This window comes from Octopus bimaculoides, chromosome 6 (assembly GCF_046866305.1).
Source record: "Octopus bimaculoides isolate indiv1 chromosome 6, ASM4686630v1, whole genome shotgun sequence".
NCBI classification, from domain to species: domain Eukaryota; kingdom Metazoa; phylum Mollusca; class Cephalopoda; order Octopoda; family Octopodidae; genus Octopus; species Octopus bimaculoides.
The window spans coordinates 32767687-32790186 of NC_142933.1; the positions used below are offsets into that span (position 1 = coordinate 32767687).

Genomic DNA, 22500 nt, shown 5'->3' on the forward strand with positions numbered 1-22500 from the left:
GAAGGAGCAGGCGTATGTAGAGAAACCGGCCCACTTCTCACTTGGGGCTGCCCACCACAAAAATAACTATAATCATATTATTTATATAACAATATATGTGGCTATGTGGCTGAATTGGGTGCATACAAAGCCATGTAAGTGTTGATGTCATGTTCAATTCCTAGTGGTTCGGCCTGTCTTTTACCAGTCAATCGTTTAGATTTAGTCGCTATAAATGGAACACATATTAGTATATAAATAATTTAAGTTTATTATTAATATTAAAAAAGGGCCGATATGATATGTCTTTCTTTTTCGTTTATCTTAATGTTTTCCTTTTACAACTTATTTGTAAAATCCGGTTAAATTTTCCCTATTACCCCATTTGTTTTTCCTTCATGATTTTTATTAATAACTTTTTTGATGTTCTTTAAATTATTCACGCTGACGCGAATGACAATACATGACTTTAATTATGATTATTATTATTGTAATTTTTTCTCCCATTGCCCTTCGAAAAGTTCGTATGTACCTATTAAATCCAATTTGAATTTTGTAACATCTTTTGTAGATTTTTATAATTGTTTATGGTATCTTCATACTTATAACGAACTTTTTCAATTATATATATATATATTGCCACCCACTGAGCCATACAAACACCTGGAAATTAAGTGGACTTTGTTCTATTTACATGTATTAATGCATGTATCTTAATGTGTGCATTATAGAGAGACTACTTCTCTGCTAGTTATGTATCAAGAAGCGAAATGAACTTGCAAAGGCATGTTTTTATAATGTGTGTCTGTGTGTGTTGTCCGAACATTTAAGATGATTCAGCTCATACGCCTGTCCTCTAATGGTTGATCTCGGATTAAACAACCAAAAAAATGCAAGAATGAAATATAAAATTCCACCTGTTTGTCATAGCGATATCTCTGTGTAATAATATCTGGCTTATGAGTTATATAAAACAAAAAATATTTGAGTTCATGATACGATTTCGAAGTTCGATAATTTCTCATATTTTGTTTCATTCCTGCTCAGTGTTTCTGAGAATGATTTTATTCTCACAAATTTACATCGTTCTTGATATAATTCTGTGGCTATGGATATATATGGTAATATTATGTATTACATTATACGAAGTAACTGAAATTGCATTTCAGTAAGTGCAGTCGAAGTGATTTTCTATTTATTTAGGTACTGAGGTTTTACAAGTGCAGTCGTTCGGAGGATTTATTAAAGCGTCAGACAATGTTTCTCTCCCCGTTCTGAGTTCAAATTTAGACCTTTTATCTCTCCGGACTCGAAAACAAGGATACATCGGTAAGGCATTTGTATGGATGGCATTGACTAACCACCTCCGTTCAAATCTGCTGGCCTTCTTCCTAAATTATAAACCACAATTTGAAGTTGAAAATGTTCCCTCTGAAATCTATGTGCTCCACTGAGTATTTTACTTTGAAGTAGAATCTCCCCTCAAGCTAATCTTTATGAGACCAAAACTGAAAAACACGTATTTCAGAGTGAAAGTGCAGCTGACACTGTCAAAAATATTTGTAATTATATTATATCAGATCAAGCAAGAAATAAATTGTACGAATAGATAGAACACTAAAAGGCATACTTTACAGTGTTTATTTATTTCGCTCTTATTTCGGGATGTAAATTCTGCACATTAGGACTTCATTAAGCCATCCTTCCACTAAATAAAATAAAATACTGGGCGTATTAGGGACTGATTTAAATTAACCATATCTGGTCTATTATTATACAATTGTTATGCATAATGAGCATTCTGGTGATTCTTGTTATACCAACGCTGTATTTCTGCTTTATAGCTCTCCTATTTCCACCTAGTCAATGTTGGTTCCTACTTCTATCGTGACTGCCATAGACTTATAATACATATTCGAATCTATATCGTTCGTTCGTAGTCTAATGCCCACACACTACTGTCTATCATTGTTGGTATGCCTTGATACATGTATTGATTTTTACTAGACATTACGTCTCTAGTAAAGGCACCATGACCAAGTGGATAAATTATTAAATATTGACAACCGTATGGTACTGAGTAGCGGCTGTTGTCATTGTTGTTAATTATGCCTAGATATTATCTTATCGACCAGACTTATAATGGAAATCATTCCTCCCATAGATATCGCGTCCTTTTAGAGATGCTTTGAAAAACTAATATTAACCGTTTCCACTTTTCCTTATTTAAGACGGCAGGATGTAATTTAAGTGCAAATTGGCAGTTATTCCTATCAGGTTGTGAGAATATAAGGAGACTTTTCCGTTTGTTGTATGGTAGTGAATTCACATCTACTGTGCTTTCTTGTGTCTCTAGACAGGAAAATTCTATGAACGCAACAAGAAGTGGCTAGTTGTTAGGAATATCACTTTCAGTACATGAGCAACTAACCCAGGTGGTATCCAGGTATTTCTGGCTCTGAGAGTCCAATTTCAGGAGTTCTTATCATTTATGGTCATGTAACACTTCATTAAAACATCTCTGAAGATATTCCAATCACAATGGACTACTGCAAGATTGTATACGTGATCAAATCATTTTCTTCCTGTGTCTGGAAGCCCCATTTCAATGAATCGCTTCGATGGAGAACTTTTCAGTCTGTCCAAATTCTGCTCCCACGATCACAACTACGACCACCACACCACCACCACTACCACAGGCGTACCACTAATTGATTAATGCCATTTGGATCACCTGACTGAAACATTTTGATGACAACGCTAGCCAAGTCATAGACATACACACTAGGAGAGTAACACTCGATAAACAACTTTAAAAATGTATATAATCACTTCGTTCTGACTATTATCATCCAGAAAATCAAAGTATTTGTACAACCTTCTCCAAGAACAACGCTTCTAGATTTCAGCATTATCATCTTGGCCTTCAAACCTGCATTGCTACAGAAGTTTATCGACCACAAGACATCAATTTCTTATCCAATTTATAGATCAGGATGTAATTTCTAATATGAAGACCTATTGCATTCACTGTACCTTCAGATCTGTTAAAAAAATTGTTAACGAAACAGATGGCCAGTCATAGATAACTATGTATCATAGGAAACATAGATAATATCACTATAGCCAGCGACGAAGTAACACTAAACTGCTCTATCAAAGTATGTAAGTGGCTATGAACAGAAGCAGGCAATATTTTCCAAATCCGGTGGAGGAATAACATCAGCGATGAGGAAAGACATCGATGAAGGGTTCAGTAAACGGAGAGTGGAAAATGTTCATTTTATTTTTTTGTATATATTTGTAAGCTTCACTGAAAAATATCGCCAAGAGCTTTGGAGTCACATCTTCATTTCTTGGAAAATATTCTATCACTAATATGTTCAAGATCTGCGGTTATCCACGCCAATATGTTTGCAGATAACCGTAGAATGTGTAATGCTATTACTGGCGGTGTGCAGCCTCTAAAAAAGGTACCTAACATTCAACAGTCACTTCCGCACGCTGTAAGTTGTCACATAAAGAAACACTTTATTGCCACAAGCAACAGAATTGTTATACAAGCAACAGAATTGTTATACAGAGAATTGTTATATATGAAGCAGAATTGTTATACAGAGACGTACTTTGTAAGTGTGCTCGAACTACGAACTTTGCTTTGTTGGAGGCATTAACGACAGGTTCATAGTTTCATTTCCCTTATCTCCACCCCGAAATTGACACAATGGTGAATAGAAATACATCGCTGAGGTCACCCACCGAATATACCAAGAAACGCGTTTTACTTGTTAAGGAACTTATGTTTGGTAGGCCGATCTGTAGAAATAACAACTAAATTTTCGTCGAACCACATTTCACCATCTTGAACATGTTTGGTAATGGGGTTTTGAATTCCTCACAAGTAGAAAAAAAATCTGAGTGGTCATAAATCGAATGTTTTCCTTCATAAATCCGCTAAAGCAAAGCTGATTTGGGTCTAAATCAACAACAACAACAGTCAATGAGGAGGCCCGACTGTGGTTGCCTCAACTGCTAGAAAGAGCGCCCAAATGTCTTTCAAATTATATGTACTACCATCTTAGAAAGAAAGTACTCATTGAATAATGCAGTTCAAGATGCCTGAAAAGTAAGAAAAAGTGGGATAATCACGACCGGTCTTTTATTTTTCTACTCAGTTACTAATCTCAAGGCTAAATCTGACAACCATATGGAACCACGTGGTACTAATTTAGTACTAATTTCAATTTAGAATTGTATTGTACGTCACTCAGCAATTGTTCATTGAGCAGCTCCCATTGAGTTCATTATTCTATCTTTATATTTTCAGAATATACAGTTGTATACTGTGATGGTTCTGTTGATGTGTGCCGTCCTTTTCTCAAGTCTAACACATTCTTCCACCGAAGAAACAATTCAGAAAAAGCTTTTGGAAAGCTTTGAGGATTTTACAGCAGGTAATAACTTTACGCATAACAATATTCTATGACTGAATGTTGCTTATTGTTAATAAGCCTTTTTGTTGTTAAACCCGATGTCGTTCCTGAGCAATGAGATCTATGAAAAAATACGATCGCACTGCAACCGTCCCACTTCATATTTCATACATGGGCGCAGACATGATGTGTGATAAAGTGGTTCACTTCGCAACTCGTGATGTGTAGGTTGAATTGCACTGAATGATAGGATGGTGTCTTTCCTTCTTATATAATATGGTAATGATCATTTGAGTGGCATTTGGATGATGGAAACCGTAAGGGAATACGTTCTATGTATACACACATACACACACACATACACACACACATACACACATATTACATGCACGTATATATATATATATATATATATATATATATAGATAGATAGATATATATGTCGAAAGTGAGATAGATAGATAGGCAGACAGACAGACAGACAGACAGACAGACAGATAGATAGATAGATAGATAGCTGTGTATTTTTCTTAAAAGCAGTCACAATTTAGTCGCAAATCACAAATTTACAAAGAGCTATTTTTATTTCTGTGTATTTCCTTTTCTTTCTCATTAATTTTGAACGAAGGCCCTCAACTATTAAAGGACTCAGTGACAAAGGAGACTGTGCAAAGATGGTTAGAACACAGCAATGAGGTTAGCAGAGTTTGGAACGAGAGGCTGAACAGTGCTCAATGGCGTTATGAGACGAATATTTCTCAAGAGAACAGTAATCAAGTAAGAACCAATTTAACTTACTTTGAATATTTAGAAACCTTTACTCAATCGGTAAAACTTTTTCAAAATATGTTGACAAATTATTCTCTATTGAACTTTCTTATCAAATATGCAATCAAATTCAGCCCTTTTTTTCTTCTTCTTTGTTATCTTTTCAAAATAGAAATCTCGGTTTGAAAGGATTCTTGCTTGAGATTAGAACGTTAACTCAGAATATAAATACTAAATATCATGTAGTAGAGCATACTAGCGTGCATAGGATTGATAAATTGCAGAAAATAATTTCTGGCATGATCTGTAGTGCTTGTTGACATTGGTTAGCATGCATCGTACAATGATTTCATTGTTTATTATGTATATCAAATTGTAATAATTTTTTAGAATCCTGACATTAAACGTATGTAGTCTATAAATATAAGATCAATTGAGCCAGTAAGCTAGAGAGGCAGGGAGATTAGCAAGCTGAAGATTGCTCCATGTATACTAAAATAACAAAAATGACTTATAATGACCTTTATAATCAGGAATATATTTTTTTTGCAGGGTGTAACTTTAGATTATTTTCCCTTTCCTTACACTTCATTGCATAACAAGGAAACGACTTAAACCGGGGAGATGCAAAGGATTTTCCACAATTTTGTAAGAGGCGCCTATAGGCAGAAGGGTAAAGAATAAAAGGGAAAAAATGCTCGACAGTTTGTGGAAAAATATATATTATAGAAGTCCATCCCCATAAAAATTAAACGTTGCAGTAAGGATTGAGCTATGCACCATAACCTAGAGCAAACCAACTGAGTTATTTACATGAGACAATGTAGAAGCTCGTTTCATAGTTTTAGGTAACGATATATCATAACAGAGACAAAAATACTAAATGTTTAATAATAACCCCAACGTGTAATCGTCTTTCTTTCAGTACGAAGAAAGACATATAACTTAAAAGCTGGAAACCGTCAGATGAGAACAAAGAAGAACGCCTAGCTGTCAAACATTTAACTATAATATCATCAAATTCTCCAGTTACGGGACTAAATGTAACAGTAAATTCTCTTTCAAGTTAACCCCAAACCAGCTTCAGTTCTTATTTGAAACAACATATGTCAGTATGATATTCGGTGCGACATATGTAACATTTCTATATATCCTTATCTATAAATGATCGTTTACGCCATGATTGGGTGAATTAACTCTCCCGATAGAGGCGGTCGCTCATCTTTTTAATTTTTTTTTTCTTCCTCATAAATATAATGGTAATGAAGTGGTTAAACTGCCCAGAATATTTATACAGCTACAAATGGTAGTGAATTTAGAGTCCTCAAACATTCAGTGAGATATTCAATGGTTATTGTTTAACCCCAGATCATCTTTAATGTAACATGCGAAATGCATATAAGACTACGTTATCGAATGAGTCCTTCCAGTGTTCTAAGACAGTAGAATGTAATATGAGAAAGATTTAACTGCTATTTCTTGAATACGGAATGGCCTTGGAGGATCTTCCACATTGACTTGTATTTTATTATTCTCAGAGGTATGATATAAGAATTTCTGATTTTATGGAATTATTCAGGTTACTTTCTCCTGCTTCATGAATGACTCTTTATGCATTTCTCAAGATGATCACTATGCTCCTACTTTTCTACTGTTACAGTTAATTTCTGTCTCTATACAAAGCGACGCATGGTTCAGAAAACAGGCAAAATTTTCCAGACTGCTACTCGACCATTTTCCCTTCGATGATTTGGATATGAAGAGACAGCTTAGATTAAAATCTGTAACAGCAGTACCTGAGAGTGATGCCATCATTCGGTAAGTGGTGAATAGCAACACTTAATATGATTTTTAATAAAAGGTACTGATAACTCCAAAACAATTCACCGTTGAATTCCATCATCTATAATGTCGGTTATATTTCGTTAGGATCTTCCTTATATTGTATCTAAAAAACGCAGAAAGAATTGCATAGGATGTAACAATTATCTTCATTTGAATTGCAAGGCACTCTACTTGATGGGTTACCATAGTTTCTGCATATTCACTCTCTCTCCAAACGTTTATATTGTCCTGAAGCCATGGTAAAATGTACTCGAAAATAATGCTAGGTAGCAGGATCGATTCTAGGTTCTCACTAATGCGAAACGAAAATTGCAACCACTTGGTCATGTCTTTATCTGCACCTCCATAGAGACATACACTCGTCTATACATAATTATATGTATAATACATGTGTACATACATACAAACATAGATATATGTATATGTATGTATGTATGTATGTTTGTATGTATGTATGGGGGAGAGAATCCTACAGGCTGTGGTATTACATTCACGACTGCGAGATCGATGTTTCGTTTCCTGGACTGGCGGCGATGCATTGTTTACTTGAGTAAACCTTTAACTTCATGAGACTCTGTGGTCCCTTTGGCATCTGATCCATCGCACACCATGCACATGTACTGGCAAAGTCAGTTCGAAGGAGAGAGTGAGCTAGCGTACAGCATGAATATTTGATTATTATAAAAGAAATAGTAAGGGCAGCTTGTTCAACATGTTATGGAATCCTCATTTGTCGCCTATGACAGGACAGTTCATGAAGTTACAAACACTCGTGCACGCGCACACATTCAAACATATGTATGTATGTATATATATATATATATATATATATATATATATATATATATATATATATATATATATATATATATTCTTACATGCATGCATATGTATATATACGTAGATGCATATATACAACCTCACACGCATATATATATATATATATATATATATATATATATATATATATATATATATATATATATATATATATATATATATATATATATGTATGTGTGTGTGTTTGCATATCTATGCTTGTCCTCCCACCATCGCTTGACAACCGATGTTGGTGTATTTACGTCCCCGTAACTTAGTGGTTCGGCAAAAGTGACCGATAGTATAAGTACTAGGCTTACAAAGAATAAGTCCTGGGGTCGACTTGTTCGACTCAAAACTGGTGCTCCAGCGTTGCCGTAGTCAAATGACTGAAGCAAGTACAAGAATATATATATCAACTCGTGTGTTCCTCTTCAACCTTCTACATATATATGTGTAATCAAAGTCGCAGCATTTCATATCTTATATATTTTCATGCATAAGGAATAAAAAACAAGTATTAAGTATTAAATGTGCAGTGTCAGACAGAAACCTTCCCTCTATTACTGAAATGCATCAGAAATATTACCGCTCAAATCTATTTTCAATTATTCTCAAACTATAGTATAATTATTCACTAAATCAATACAAGTAAGCAGCAGGGAGTTCATTTAAGCATTATGAACGAAATAACAAAATATTCCGACCGACAAGGGAAGAGTTTTTATGGCTGATACAGTACCACTAAAATGGGCTGTGAAATTTCCTTGAGAACTATTGTTATTTATAATTGTTGTTGCTGTATATTTTATCAGAAACCTACTGTATATTTATTAGAAAACAAAAAGTGTTTCAACAGCAAATGTCTAGAACTTATTCGAAATCGAAACTTTGTGCTGCCCGCAAATGCTTGTCTTTGGAACCAGATCTTATTAAAATGATGTCAGTTAGTCGAGATCCCAGACAATTGTTATGGGCCTGGAAAGGCTGGAGAGATGTAATTGGACCTTCTACTCGAGACTTGTTAACCAATTATGTCCATCTACTGAATATTGGTGCCACTGATAATGGTAAGCATGATACTGTCTTTGTACAAATTTTTGGATTCTGACAAAAGAAAGAAATGTATGTTTGTGCAATGTTTATGCTTTTAGTGTCTAGGTTATTTAGCTATATTAAAAAGAGAAACATTCTCACGAGTAACTGAAAGCGTTTCCATTGCTAGATTGAAAGTGAGCTTTCCATGAATTTTAAGAGCATGTTACCTTAATGGTAATCGTGATGTTCATAGAAAGACAAGGTTCGTTAATGCTAGGTTTCTTCTGATAGAACAAATCTAAAAGGAAAGGCATTCCAGCCGTAATCCTCATGTTTTTTCAGATAATTAAACTCGTATTTCAGAGTTTGATTTCAGTGAGATATACATAGAAGATTTCTCATCGGCGATATTTTACAGATCTATTAAAACGTTTTACTGTAATTAAAGTAACAATTGAAATGTGTACATTGTGAACAGTACCTTTCCTCTCGTAAGCTAAACAAAGGATCTGCTACGTAGTCGCTTGATCAGCAAGAAGTAGCATCCAACTCTGAATTAGAACACCCCAAAACAAAAACAAAAACAAAAATGAGTTGATCTTGGCTAGAACGTCCTTGAATACAGATTTATTGGAACAAGGCTGCCATAGAGCTTAACAACATCAAAAATGCAGTGTGCAGATGGTTTAACAAAATGCTAAATGGTGTTACCACGCAAATATTTCTCGACCTTTCTGTATAAATCTGTGCTTTATCCAATGTAGGAAATCGATTAAATAATCTAAATTTAAGCTTATCTCTGAGAACGAACTGACGAGCTGATATATTATTCATACTTAAACACATAGTACAATTTCTTCCCCACTTTTCTCTTCCCCACATCTTTCCCTTTTTGCCATCTTCGCACCATCTCAAGTATACATACACTTGTTGATATCGATGTTGTTGCTATTTAGGTTGAAAATCATAATGTCGGGTGTTCAGTTCGTGTACCGGGCACTGCTATATGCTCTTAGGAAGGTATTTCATTTCACACGGTTTTAGTTTACTCACCTGTAAATGGGTAGCAGTCAAATAATGATGCAGACTACCTTTTAAATTTTACATCCTGAATGTGACGTTAGGTCAAGTGTGGGACAATAGAGAAGGTGTCTAGGTTTATTGTGACTACATAGGCGTCTAAAACAAATACTGAAAGTATAGTACACGTTACCAAGCCAGGTTCATCCGGTGAAAGCTGGCTTTAGATATCATTTAGCCCCAGGTTTGCTTAAATCAATGAGAACTTTGAAACAAAGCAATCAAGTAACGACTACCTCTTCTTTTTGGTCAGTATATGTCTAGGATTACATTATCCAATATGACCTTACATTTTGTGAGACAGCAAAATTTGTGGTGAATATGTTTTCCTTTTCTTTTTTTTTTCTCAGATCAGTAAACATGAAGAGGTCGTGCAGGTGAACGTATGTAATTTGAAGACTATATGCAAATGAGCCTATACTTGCTAGAAATAGCTAGCAAAGCTCACTTAACTCACATTCTATTGTCTTCTGCATTAGAGAATATATTCCTGTATAGTCGTAAATGAACGAAATAGTCATGGATAAATTTTCTTTGATCTTAGTTCAGTTCAATCAACGAGGAACTGATGCTACATAACAACAAAAAGAACAATAAACAACGATTACTTAATGAAGGTAGAAGACCATTAATTAAGTAATGCAGAAAATACAATTTAGATCATAAATAATTTAGAACAGTACATAGAATTAATTAAAAATGAGTTTAAATATCTGGGATCTCAAAACACGATCTTTAACTTCAATACACATTTAAGCGGCTTACACGAATATCTGAAAATTATGGAAAATAAGTTATGCAAATCCTGTTCGAGCTCTACCATATACCTTTAATTTTTCTTCAGAGTAAGTTAGATGCTTAAATACACTCCAAATTAGTGTGTTTTCTTCTAAAGGAGATTTTAAAATAAAACAATTTGGCGGTAAGTTGGAAAAAGTGTAGAGTAACTGATCGCTCACGTAATAACAGCAATAAGTGAGACGACGTTGTCTTGCCGATCCCTGTTTTACTATCCACAGTGAGATTGCATAAACATGATAAACTTTTACATCTATTGAATGTATCAAGTAAATATATTTAACTCACGAAAACAGTGGTGGTTAATGTTTGGATATATTCCGTAGTAAAATTCGGTTCGAAAAATAAATTCTGATGGTACATCAATAATTTACGAACACAATGTAAAATATGCAAATCATTAGTTAAAAGTTTAACAGTAGTAATTAAAAGCACAGTTTCACAGTGGTAGTAAAATGTAGGACAACCGACTACAGATGAACCTATAAAAATGTTATCTTGTCGATCATTCATTTGCTGTCGAAGGAAAGATTGTATGAACATGTCGAACGCTTACGTTTATCTTTTGTATCAAGTAAATTTATTTAATTCACGAAAACAGAAATGGTGAAATATATTTGGTAATGCCCGTAGTAAACATGGATATGGAACTACATCTGTGTCCATCATTGCCTTTTTAATTAGTATTATTATTTTATATTTTCATTTGAAATATATATACGAAGTTAGAAAGACTGAAATCCTGTACCAATCTAAAGTAGATGTAGAATGGAATTTTGATGAGTAGAATTGGTCATTATATCGGCCATATTGGCAAACATGGCAGCTAACTGGTGTACTTGTAGTACTAGGTTAGCAGCAATTGACATTTTGTGATTATTCTGTAACTGATGCTTTTAAAAACCGTGGATATTATGTCAAAATTGTGAAGTTAATCAATAGAAGTGATCGAACATTAGCAATTCGTTAAAATGTAGCTCCTGGGTTATTTGGGACGATCAAACAGAATGCAAATGAAGTAATTAATGTGATTAAAATGTTATGTTAAATGGAAGGCAAAATGTAATTAACGCAGCAAATTTTGTTTCAACAACGTTCACATGATATCCGGAGCTGTCTGTCATTTAATCGTTAGCACGATTGCATGGTATGTATTTTAAGAGACATTTCATGCGTGTAGAATTATTCACAGCTCGCTATAGCTTGGCGCTGTGTTAATAAATTTAATACTGTCTGATGGGTTTTATATGCTTTATGAATATCAGAGATGAATGTTCAGCTTGTGTGTAGTATTATCATGTTCATTAGTTCTTCAATGTATTGAAAATCATGACCAACAGAGTTAATTCTCTCAAGGCATGAAAACGCTGCTACAATGGCTCAAGGTTGAATTAAATGAAAAGTAAAAAGAAGCTATCCGAGTTGTTATTGTTTACTGTTGTCCAAAATTATTTTACTTTGTTAGAAAAAGATTTATTTTTACGAAGGGAAGTGTACAATCGATTAAGCCGACTACAAATTATTTGTGGCTATAGTCCTATAATATTCCTTGGATAGTTATGAATGTTTACTCCTGAAGCGTAAGAACTAAAGAGACAAAACATTAGTTGGTTCGAATCTGGAATACTAATTGTTGTGTCGAAGCCCCCAGGCGAAGAATTATGATCTCCCAAGACATATAAATAGAGGTAGTCTGGCCGTGGTAGGTGTGTTGAAAGGCAGTCGAGTAGCAGTTGTGTAACGGTTGAGTAGAGATCATTCGAAGGTGCCAGATAGCAATAGCTTGAGACATAACAGTGGCGACGAGGATGAGATGCTCACACAGCCATTGTGTAGTATTGAGACATAACACTAATTGTTCACACACATTAATAACACCATTGCTCAATTCAGTAGTTATATGTTCAAATATATTCCAGCTGTGATCATCTCACCTTTTGATTTCAGATGTAATGTATCCTGGGATGTATTATCCACAGTGGCTCACTTTTTTATGACAGTACTGCATAATTCAGTACTGGATTATACAGTTGCTGCTTCTATTGAACTAAGCTCGCATCCATTTGTAACTGCGATGTCTATGAATACTTCTTCATAATGCATATCGTTATAGATATGGCAGTATAGTGACTGAACCACTATTAATATCTAAGTTCAGCTGAAGAGCTGATAGAATCGTTAGTACACCGGGAAAATTGCTTAGCGGCATTTTGTCCGTCTTTACATTGTGAGTTCAAATGTCGCTGAGGGCGACTTTGCTTTTCACTTGTTCGGGGTCGATAAAATGATTATCAGTTGAATACTAATGTCGATATAATCGATTTACTCACTACCTCGAAATGGCTGGCCTTGTGCCAAAATTTCAGTTCGACATTAATATTGAAGTTCTAATAATTTTATCGATTTATGAAGGAGTATAGTAAACAATCAAATCAGGACTTAAAATACGAAACGAAATCAGACACTTGGGCTAAACGTCTCTAGCATATTTTGAAAACGGAGTGTATTTTTAGCATGATTTAATGCAGAAACTCATAGTAAATTTCAAGTTACCGAATCAAATGAAAGCAAAGGAGGAAATTCCATGAGATGGAATGTCAACCAAATGTTTGCAACTGCGTGTATTCAACAAAAAGTAAACCAAAGAACAGGGGTGGAGTTAAACCGAGTAAGGGACAAGCTTTCACATTAGTGATAGATATGAAAACAGATATAAATTTATTGCGAAAGCTTTATGTATATTGAAATAATTCAGTTGTAATTTAATTTCATAACATTAATTGGATAATAAACGTTAAGTATGACTGAGCTTTATACACGAAGTCGACAGTTTTGTTGATTTTTATGTCAATAATTTGGAATTGTACTAAATATTGCTTATAGAAAAGGCACAATAACTTGAATTATGATGAAAGACTTAATCGAGGATATTGATCCTAGTACTAGAACGGTATTTATTTTTATCGACTGCGAAATTATGAAGGTTGTGTTAGTGTGTGTGTGTGTGTGTGTGTGTGTGTGTGTGTGTGTGTGTGTGTATGTGTGTTTGTGTGTGTGTGTTTGTGTGTGTGTGTGTGTGTGTGTGTGTGTGTGTGTGTGTGTGTGTGTGTTTGTCCATTTTCCCAGTCAAATCATTTTCGCCATCTTAAACTAAAAATCAAATCATTCGAAATCATACAAGGAAGCTTTCTATATAAAATGTGGGAAGAATGGCGATAGAAAACCGTTATCTAATGAATAAAAGGATTTTTTTCAAGAAAACTATGTATTATTTTTCCTCATTCATATTTATATATATTACATACATATATCATATATACATGCAATTTTTACCGTTTATCTTTTACTTGTTTCTTTGATCTCTTTGTCGAACCGCTAATGTTACAGGGATGTAAACACACAAACACCGGTTGTCAAGCAATGTGGGGACTAACACATACACAAATACACACACTCACACATATACACACACAAACACGCACACATACACATACACGACGGTCTTCTTTCAGTTTCTGTCTACCAAATCCACTCATGAGGCTTTGGTCGGTCTAATGTTATAGAAGACAGCACTCGCCCAAGATGCCACGCAGAGTGGGACTAAAGCCGGAACCAGTGGTTGGGAAGCAAGCTTCGTACCACACACTAACTCCTAAGTGAGCAGGCCAACATTCCTCTGATCAGAAAGCTACTCCGTCACCGGAGTACCCATTTACAGCCGAGTGAATTAGAGCGTCGTGAAATTAAGTGCCTTGCTCAAGAACTCAACACACCACCTGGTCCAGGAATCGAATCTACAATCTACTGATTATGACTGCAAAGCTTTAGCCACTAAGTTCGTTGATGAACTGGAAATCAGAGCCTATCCGTTGTCATGTATTACATAACACTCTACATTTGTATTAAGTTCTGTAACTTATCGCTTTTCGTGAATCGACAAAAATACACATGCGCGCGCGCACACACACACATACACACACACACATACACACACACACATACACACACACACATACACACACACAAGCACACACAGAGACACATATGCTCACATAAATAATAGCTCTCTGTATATGTTTGCATTTGTGTTTTTAGGTGTATTTGTGCGTGTTTTGTTTTTTACTTCGAGTGTTGACGTTTGTTAAAAGTGAATAAATGTACGCTCACACATCTGTTTCATTATTAATTTCATTAATTATATTACAAATTTGGTTCTGAACGTTGACGTTTTACGTTCATTTCTTATTTCGATGTGTATTTTCCAGGTTTTAGCGATATTGGAGAGTATCAACGAGAAAAGTACTATGAGTTTCCACAGTGGATCGAAGTTTTATCAGACCAGTTGTTACGGGAAATCAAGCCCCTCTATGTTGAACTTCACACTTACGTCCGTCACAAACTTTCTCAATTTTATGGACCGGCAGTGATGAAAGAATCTGTCTCTACTATTCCAGCCCATCTCTTGGGTAAGCTAGACATTTGTGTATTACTCCGATCGGATTCTCTTGACTCTAAGATTATTTGTCATTCGATTTAGCATTTTAAGACACGCGATTGGAGCAGCTGTGTCTTCATGTCTGCAATTCCAAAATTATATAGCCTTGTGTTTGCACACATCTATGAAATAAAATTAATGTTACGATTCGGTATGATCTCCTAGAATAAAAAGACAATATACCTCAAATGGTACATAATCTTTTTAAAGAGATGATGAATGCCGCCTATAACCCTAGATGAGCTATTGGTTATAAATAGGTTTTCATTGCAACAGTGGAATGGATACATTAAATTATTTTTTTCTGCATCTCTTCACTCTGAGTTCAAATCTGTTCAAGTTCAACTTTAATCACTTGCGATGAAAGTTCTGCTCCTATCGTACTGTCACCTACTTCATCTTATTTTCGTATATCGTTCGAGTCATTGTGATAACTTTTATGTGGTCGCTCGAACAGCTAGTAATCAATTTTCTTCAAATCATATTGCAACGTCTTAATGGGATTGGTACCTTAGTTAGCACCGTTCTTGTTACTGCTAACAGACGGAATGGTTATGGGTGAAATATATTCTATTACATGCCTGCTTGATCGAGCTTGACGTGCATTTGAATCAGCAATCATCCCTTCTGTGTCCCTTCTCTGTTCTAACGCTAAAAACAGCCTGGAATATAATCGGCATCTGGGTATCAGACTAAATGGATATATACATTGGTGAAAAGCACGATGGTGTGGTTTTTGCGCGAGAGAAAATGCTTTCATTACATGTTATATTAAAAAACAGAATATATACCAGATTGTCATACAGAGTACATACCGTCCCATCACGGCATTGCGAAGCCTCACGTGGAGCGGAACACGTTTGTCGAACTCATGAGTCATAGCTGCGATGGCGTTCGCCTCGTTCCGATATGTATATATATTGTGGTTTTACTATATGTCGATGAAGAGATTTTACTCTCAGACAAAACCTCAAGCATCATATATCGCTGCGGCGTATAGGCAATTAGTATGATACACAAATAGTGAATTTAGTGAATTGCATTCACTAAGTTTTTGACAGATCAACAAACTTTCTGTAATACCAGTGAATGTATTATTTACTGTTTCCTATGAATTGAGGCAAAAATTTCGTTTTAGCAACTGGCAAGAAAATGCATAGTATTGGTGTGCCCCGAGTTGGTCAAGAGAAGAAAAATATAGAACAACAGTTATCACACTTGGCACAAACATAACGAAGTTGGCTTCCTATGAGGTCATTATCTCCATGTATAAAACAAGTTCGCTCCAAATACTAGGACCCACACTACTTTTTATGACGATCATACATCTGCAAAATTCTCATAGCTGCGTTCTGTATAAAGAAAAATATAGTCAAGATCACTTTAGTTCTGACCCTCTCCGAAACCCAAGAAATGCCGATATTAAGCTACTGCTCATATATCAGAGATAGGGTCTGTTGATACAAACATACATATAATTCCACGCGCGAGCTAGTCAATCAAATGCACAATTTTTTTAGACTAAAAATCCATCAATTATAGGTCAACTTGTGCTCATGTTTTAATCCAAAAAGAGATATACAGTACCCACACACTATACAGGCACATGGAAGGGGTAATTTTATCACTTCAAGAACATTATATACGAAGTGCAGAGGTTTTGAGATTTTTATAGGTGAGGAAGCTATACTTTATTATAAGAGATGAGGAATTATGTACATTATTTACATTTGACGGATATAAGTCCTAATCTTGTTAACACAGCTTTTTGGCTGATACACCCTTCAGCCTTGGGGAAATTTCAGACCTGGGTTCTCATTCCAAAAATATTTTTCGATGATGTTATTATTATTATTATTATCATTATTATTCAGGTCATTGCCTGGAATCGAACTCGGAAATTTGGAGCTAGTATCTCGCACTCTTAACCACTACGCCATATGCCCGTGGGCATTTCTGGAGTGAATTTTAGGGTTTATATATCTTATATTTTCCTATTCTTCGTTAATACTGGTTCGCATATGCTACTCATATCTGTACTCAGTCTGTTTAGGAGGTTGTTGTGTCCTAGCATATATGCTGTTTCTTTTAGTATTCGTATTTCCCAATGGTGTACTCTGTCTATTATTTTAACTCCATCCCACAGGGGGAAGTGGTTTCCATTTTTCCATACATGATCAGCTATACCCGATTTATCAATATTTCCTCGTGTCACAGCTTTGCGATGTTCCTCTCACCTTATTTTGAGAGGGTGACATGTTTCGCCTTTGTGTGACCTATCATAGCTGCATGCGATGGAGTACAGGCAGTTTTTGGTCATATTCTCTTCTATTGGTGCGAAGTGTCATATTATTCTTGAATGCTATCCTGATGTCATATGGGCCGCATACCTTTTGTATCTTTTCGGAGAGGCCTTTTACATATGGACAGTTTATTGGCTTCATCCTCTCTTTTCTTCATAATGGGAGTGGACAGTATGTTTTGGGGGTAGTTGCTTGATAGATAAAATACTTAATAGAATACTTATAGTCATTGCTCGATGTTTTAGGTACTGAGCAATCCCTCTCTTTACACTGTATGGATGGTGGGAATTGAAGTTGAGGTATCGTCCAGTGAAGGTCGGCTTGCGGTATACGGATGTCGTGAATCCATACTTAGTGTATGTTATAAATACGTCCAGGAATGCTATTTGTTTGTCTTCTTCCTTTTCCATTGTGAACTGTATGGATGGCTTTATTGAGTTCACATGATATAACAGCACTTGAACATCTTCCTGGTGGGGCCAGAGTATAAAGGTGTCATCAATATATCGCAGCCATAGGGTTGGTTTTAGCGGTGATGATCCTAAAGCCAAATTCTCAAAGTATTCCATGCATATATTGGTTATTATCGGTGATAATACTGGTTAAGAGCGCGGGCTATTAACCCCAAGATTCTGAGTTCGATTCCGGCAGTGACCTGAATAATAATAATAATAATAATAATAATAATAATAATAATAATAATAATAATAATAATATGGATGACCTAAAATTATATGCAAAAAACGACAAAGAGCTAGAAACACTACTACAGACAGTACACGGCTTTACCAAGGAAATAGAAATGAAATTCGGATTAGAAAAATGTGCCAAAGCAACCCTGAAAAGAGGAAAATTAGTTAAAAGTAGCAATATAACACTAGATAAAGCCAATGAAATAAGAGAACTAGACGAAAGCCAACCATATAAGTATTTAGGAGTCAATGAACTAGATAGGATACAACATACACAAATGAAAGAAAAAATAAAGAAAGAGTACTATAGACGAGTTAGATCAATACTAAAAACAGAGCTCAATGCTAAAAACAAGATAATGGGTATCAACACTTTAGCTGTCACAGTTATAAGCTACAGCTACAACATCCTTAACTGGACACTAAACGAACTATGTAAAATATACAGGAAAACAAGAAAAATAATGACAGGATATAGGATGCACCACCCAAAATCTGACATAGAAAGGCTATATATACAACGCACAGAAGGTGGCAGGGGTCTTATACAGCTAGAAAACTATTATAAAATAACCACCATAGGACTGCAAAAATACCTACTCCAGAAGCAAGGGAAACTAATACAAATAGCCACAAAACACGAGCAAAACAAAAAACTGTTTTCAGTATTTAAGGAAGCTGACAAATACAAACAAGAAATCAATCTACCTAACAAATACGAAGAAGAAGAAGAAACAACAAAAGCTATAAAACAAATGAAATCCAAACTAAAACTAGAACAGCAACGGACCATGATAAAACGATGGCAAGAAAAGCCCCTACATGGTAAATACTGGGCTAAACTAAATGCGAAAGAAATAGACAGAGAAAAATCCCAGCAATGGCTGAGAAGCTCAGGACTCAAAGCAGAGACTGAAGGATTTTTAATTGCTGCACAAGACCAAAGCCTCCCCACCAGAAATTACCAAAAACACACAATGAAAAGAAATATAACAAGTAACTGTAGAATATGTGGAGATCGACAAGAAACAATAAATCATATTATCTCTGGCTGCCCAGTCCTGGCTAAGAAGGAATATATTCACAGACACGACAGAGCTGGGACCTATATACACTGGAAGCTATGCCAACATTATGGAATAGCAACAGAAAAAAGATGGTATAAACACACGCCAGAAAAGGTCACAGAAAACGAGAAAGCAACCATACTCTGGGATATGCCAATACACACAGATAGAGAAATTAAGGCAAATAGACCAGATATAGTTGTCAAAGATCATGAAGGAAAAAAATGCCTTCTAATTGATGTTTCAATACCAGCAGATGACAACGTTTCTCTAAAAGAAATGGAAAAACTTTCAAAATACAAAGACCTGGAAATAGAGATAACTCGAATGTGGAATCTAAAAACAGAAACAATTCCTATATAATAAAAAAATATTCAGACAAATACATAACAAAAACACCAGGACTTACAAATATATATATAACATACAGAAAATTGCACTACTGGGTACTGCACACATTCTACGCAAAACACTTTCAATACAGTAAACATAAGAGCACCACAGCAAACCACAGCACATACCCAAGGCGCACAGAGCTGCGCTCGGTAGTGAAGTGAAAGCACGTTATAAAAATAAAACTACTGAATAATAATAATAATAATAATAATAATAATAACAATAATAATAATAATAATAATAATAATAATAATAATAATAATAATAATAATAATAATGAGCAAATAATGAGCAAATATAAAGATCTTGAAATAGAAATTAGCAAAATGTGGAATCTGAAGACGAAAACAATACCTATTGTCATAGGTGCCCTGGGAATGACAGCGAAACGGGCTGATTACTACCTAGCTCAGATACCAGGAAACCCCAAAATGGCTGAAGTTCAAAAGATAGTGCTCATGGGAACTGCCCATATCCTACGTAAAATACTGTCTATGTGATCTCAAATTTTAAAGCAAACACATAATTTTCTTATGGTTTCTTAAACATTCACTTGAACAAAACTGTACAAATCCAAATATATGGTACCCTAGGCATAACACCTACATGAACTTCTAACTTGTTGTCTCTTGTGGTCTCTGGGTGAGACTTGGATCCAACTTGTACAAATGCAAAACAAAAGTCAAACATAAAATAATAATAATAATAATAATAATAATAATAATAATAATAATAATAATAATAATAATAATAGAGGAGCGCCAGCCTTGACAGCGGCTGGACGTGTTCCTCGCTGCTCTAACCATTCAGTAGCCGAAAGCCATAGAAACACTAATATGACCCGGCAGGACAATGGGGGAAAAAATAACTCTCAATGACTGGAATATCTACAATATCCTTTGAGTATCTAAGAATTCCCTTCCAAAATAAGTTGAGATTTACAAATTTACATATGGTATGTCAGAAGAAAGTAATTCAACAACGCGGATTGATGAACCGTAAGACGTGTGGCCAGAACCTCCTGGAAAATAACCATAGCGAGGGACATCCCACAGTTGAATTAGAACAGTCACAAACAGTGAAAGAAGACATGCACCCAACACCAGAGCTGATGACACCTCCGAAAGGGGGTGGCCCCGCCACGTCAAAACGGTAGAGGAGTAGGGGCCGAAACCGGACGTGGTTCCTCCTGATGATGTCTTCAGCTAACTGGATCCTATAAAGGAGCTGTTGTGGTAGCAGACCACGAAACATGGTTGAAATTCCTCCAGTTTTCAAACACACAAGCTTTAATATCCACAACTGCTATGAATACTCATCCTTTCCTCTCTCCGAGTATTCGAAAAAGTAAACACCTCCCCCTTTTTATTATTCTAAAAACATTGTAGTTTTCTCTGTGTGGACATACAAAAGACCATCTTTGGTGAATCTTAAAACTATCTGTGAAATCTTGACTCTTCTTGTGTTTTCTTTCCTTTCTCCCTGTGTATTCAAAAATGTAAGCATCCCTTTTATTACAAAAACACAACTGTTTTCTCAAACTGGACATACAAACGAACATCTCTAGAAAAGTCAACTTGAATGATAAAAAAAGGTACTGAAACCTATTTGAAAATGACACCAGGCTTACCATCTCTACAGGAAGTGCAAAAAATCGTGTTAATTGGAACGACTCGTGTACTGAGAAGAGCATTATCGCTGTGAAAACAACATCCATTCATGAATTTATTTATTTATTAATTTTTTTACATACATATTTTACCTGTGAATTTGCGTATGTAAACTGGGATTGGATACAATGAGCTTCTCTGCTCTAGATGTACGGAAAACACTCGGCGAGAAATGGAAGATGATTTGAAGAAAGAAGAAAATAAAAACAATAATAATAATAACATTAAAATATACCTCAGGAAGGAGAACCCAGGTTCGGAATTTCACCGTAGTTATAATTGTCTTAGATTATTGAAATTTTCTAGTAAGCTGACCTGCCAACTTCTATTATTCTAGATTGAAGAAGATGGTCGTCACAGCATTTTAAATATACTCTACCAAACACTCCTTATCGAAGCTGACTAGCTTGTCCAATGCTGGCGAGAAGTTTGGAAGTGCGCTATGCAATAATGCTTTGTGGTAAACTGGGCAAAAACGCTTCAGAAATATATGAAATGTTCCGGACTGCTTACGGATTAACCTTTTCGCAGGCACAATAGGTTTAAGTACGGTAGAGAAGAGGTGAGAGATGATAAGAGGTGTGGAAGGGAGATGGACGTTTGAAAAACTTCTGGAATGCAATTGTAAATGGAACAATTATTGCTTGGAAAGAAGTTCTTCAACGAATATTAATTTTGAGAAAATGATTAATGGCTTGAAGCGGAGTTACAAGAAGTAATATGGGATAGGAGTGAAGTGGTGAAGTGAAAATTTAAACAAGTAGCAATTATTGTAGTTACTATGTGAGGTGCAGACAGTAGTTGTAGCACGTTGGCGAACAGTAGATGGCTATATGTAGAGCTGGCTATGAGTATGCGATAATAATCCCTTTAATGAAGGTGTTTCAGTGAACATACTCAGTCCATTCCATTACAGCAATTGACATCGTCTTAAAATCCATTTAGGTTAATTATGTAAATTGATTAATTGATGTTTCAGAAATAATTTATAAATAATTATTAGTGTTTCCTTGTAAAAGACCAGATAATCGTTTCAACCAATAACACGTTTGTGTGTAACATTTATTTTTGTGAAATATTATTGTAATATTCTGCATATTGCAAAGGTGGCGAGCTG

The 22500-nt window shown here is 35.2% G+C and overlaps 1 protein-coding gene across 2 annotated transcripts in view; it reads left to right on the forward strand.

Annotated features, from left to right (window-relative positions):
- Positions 1-22500, forward strand: part of LOC106868111 (angiotensin-converting enzyme) — a 46323-nt gene that overhangs the window by 5704 nt on the left and 18119 nt on the right. For both annotated transcript variants that reach the window (XM_014913233.3, XM_089353697.1), the window contains exons 2-6: positions 4307-4433; positions 5041-5189; positions 6841-6998; positions 8682-8914; positions 15026-15226. In XM_014913233.3, coding sequence (XP_014768719.1) covers positions 4307-4433; positions 5041-5189; positions 6841-6998; positions 8682-8914; positions 15026-15226 — 868 coding nt within the window. The remainder of the gene's footprint in view (positions 1-4306; positions 4434-5040; positions 5190-6840; positions 6999-8681; positions 8915-15025; positions 15227-22500) is intronic.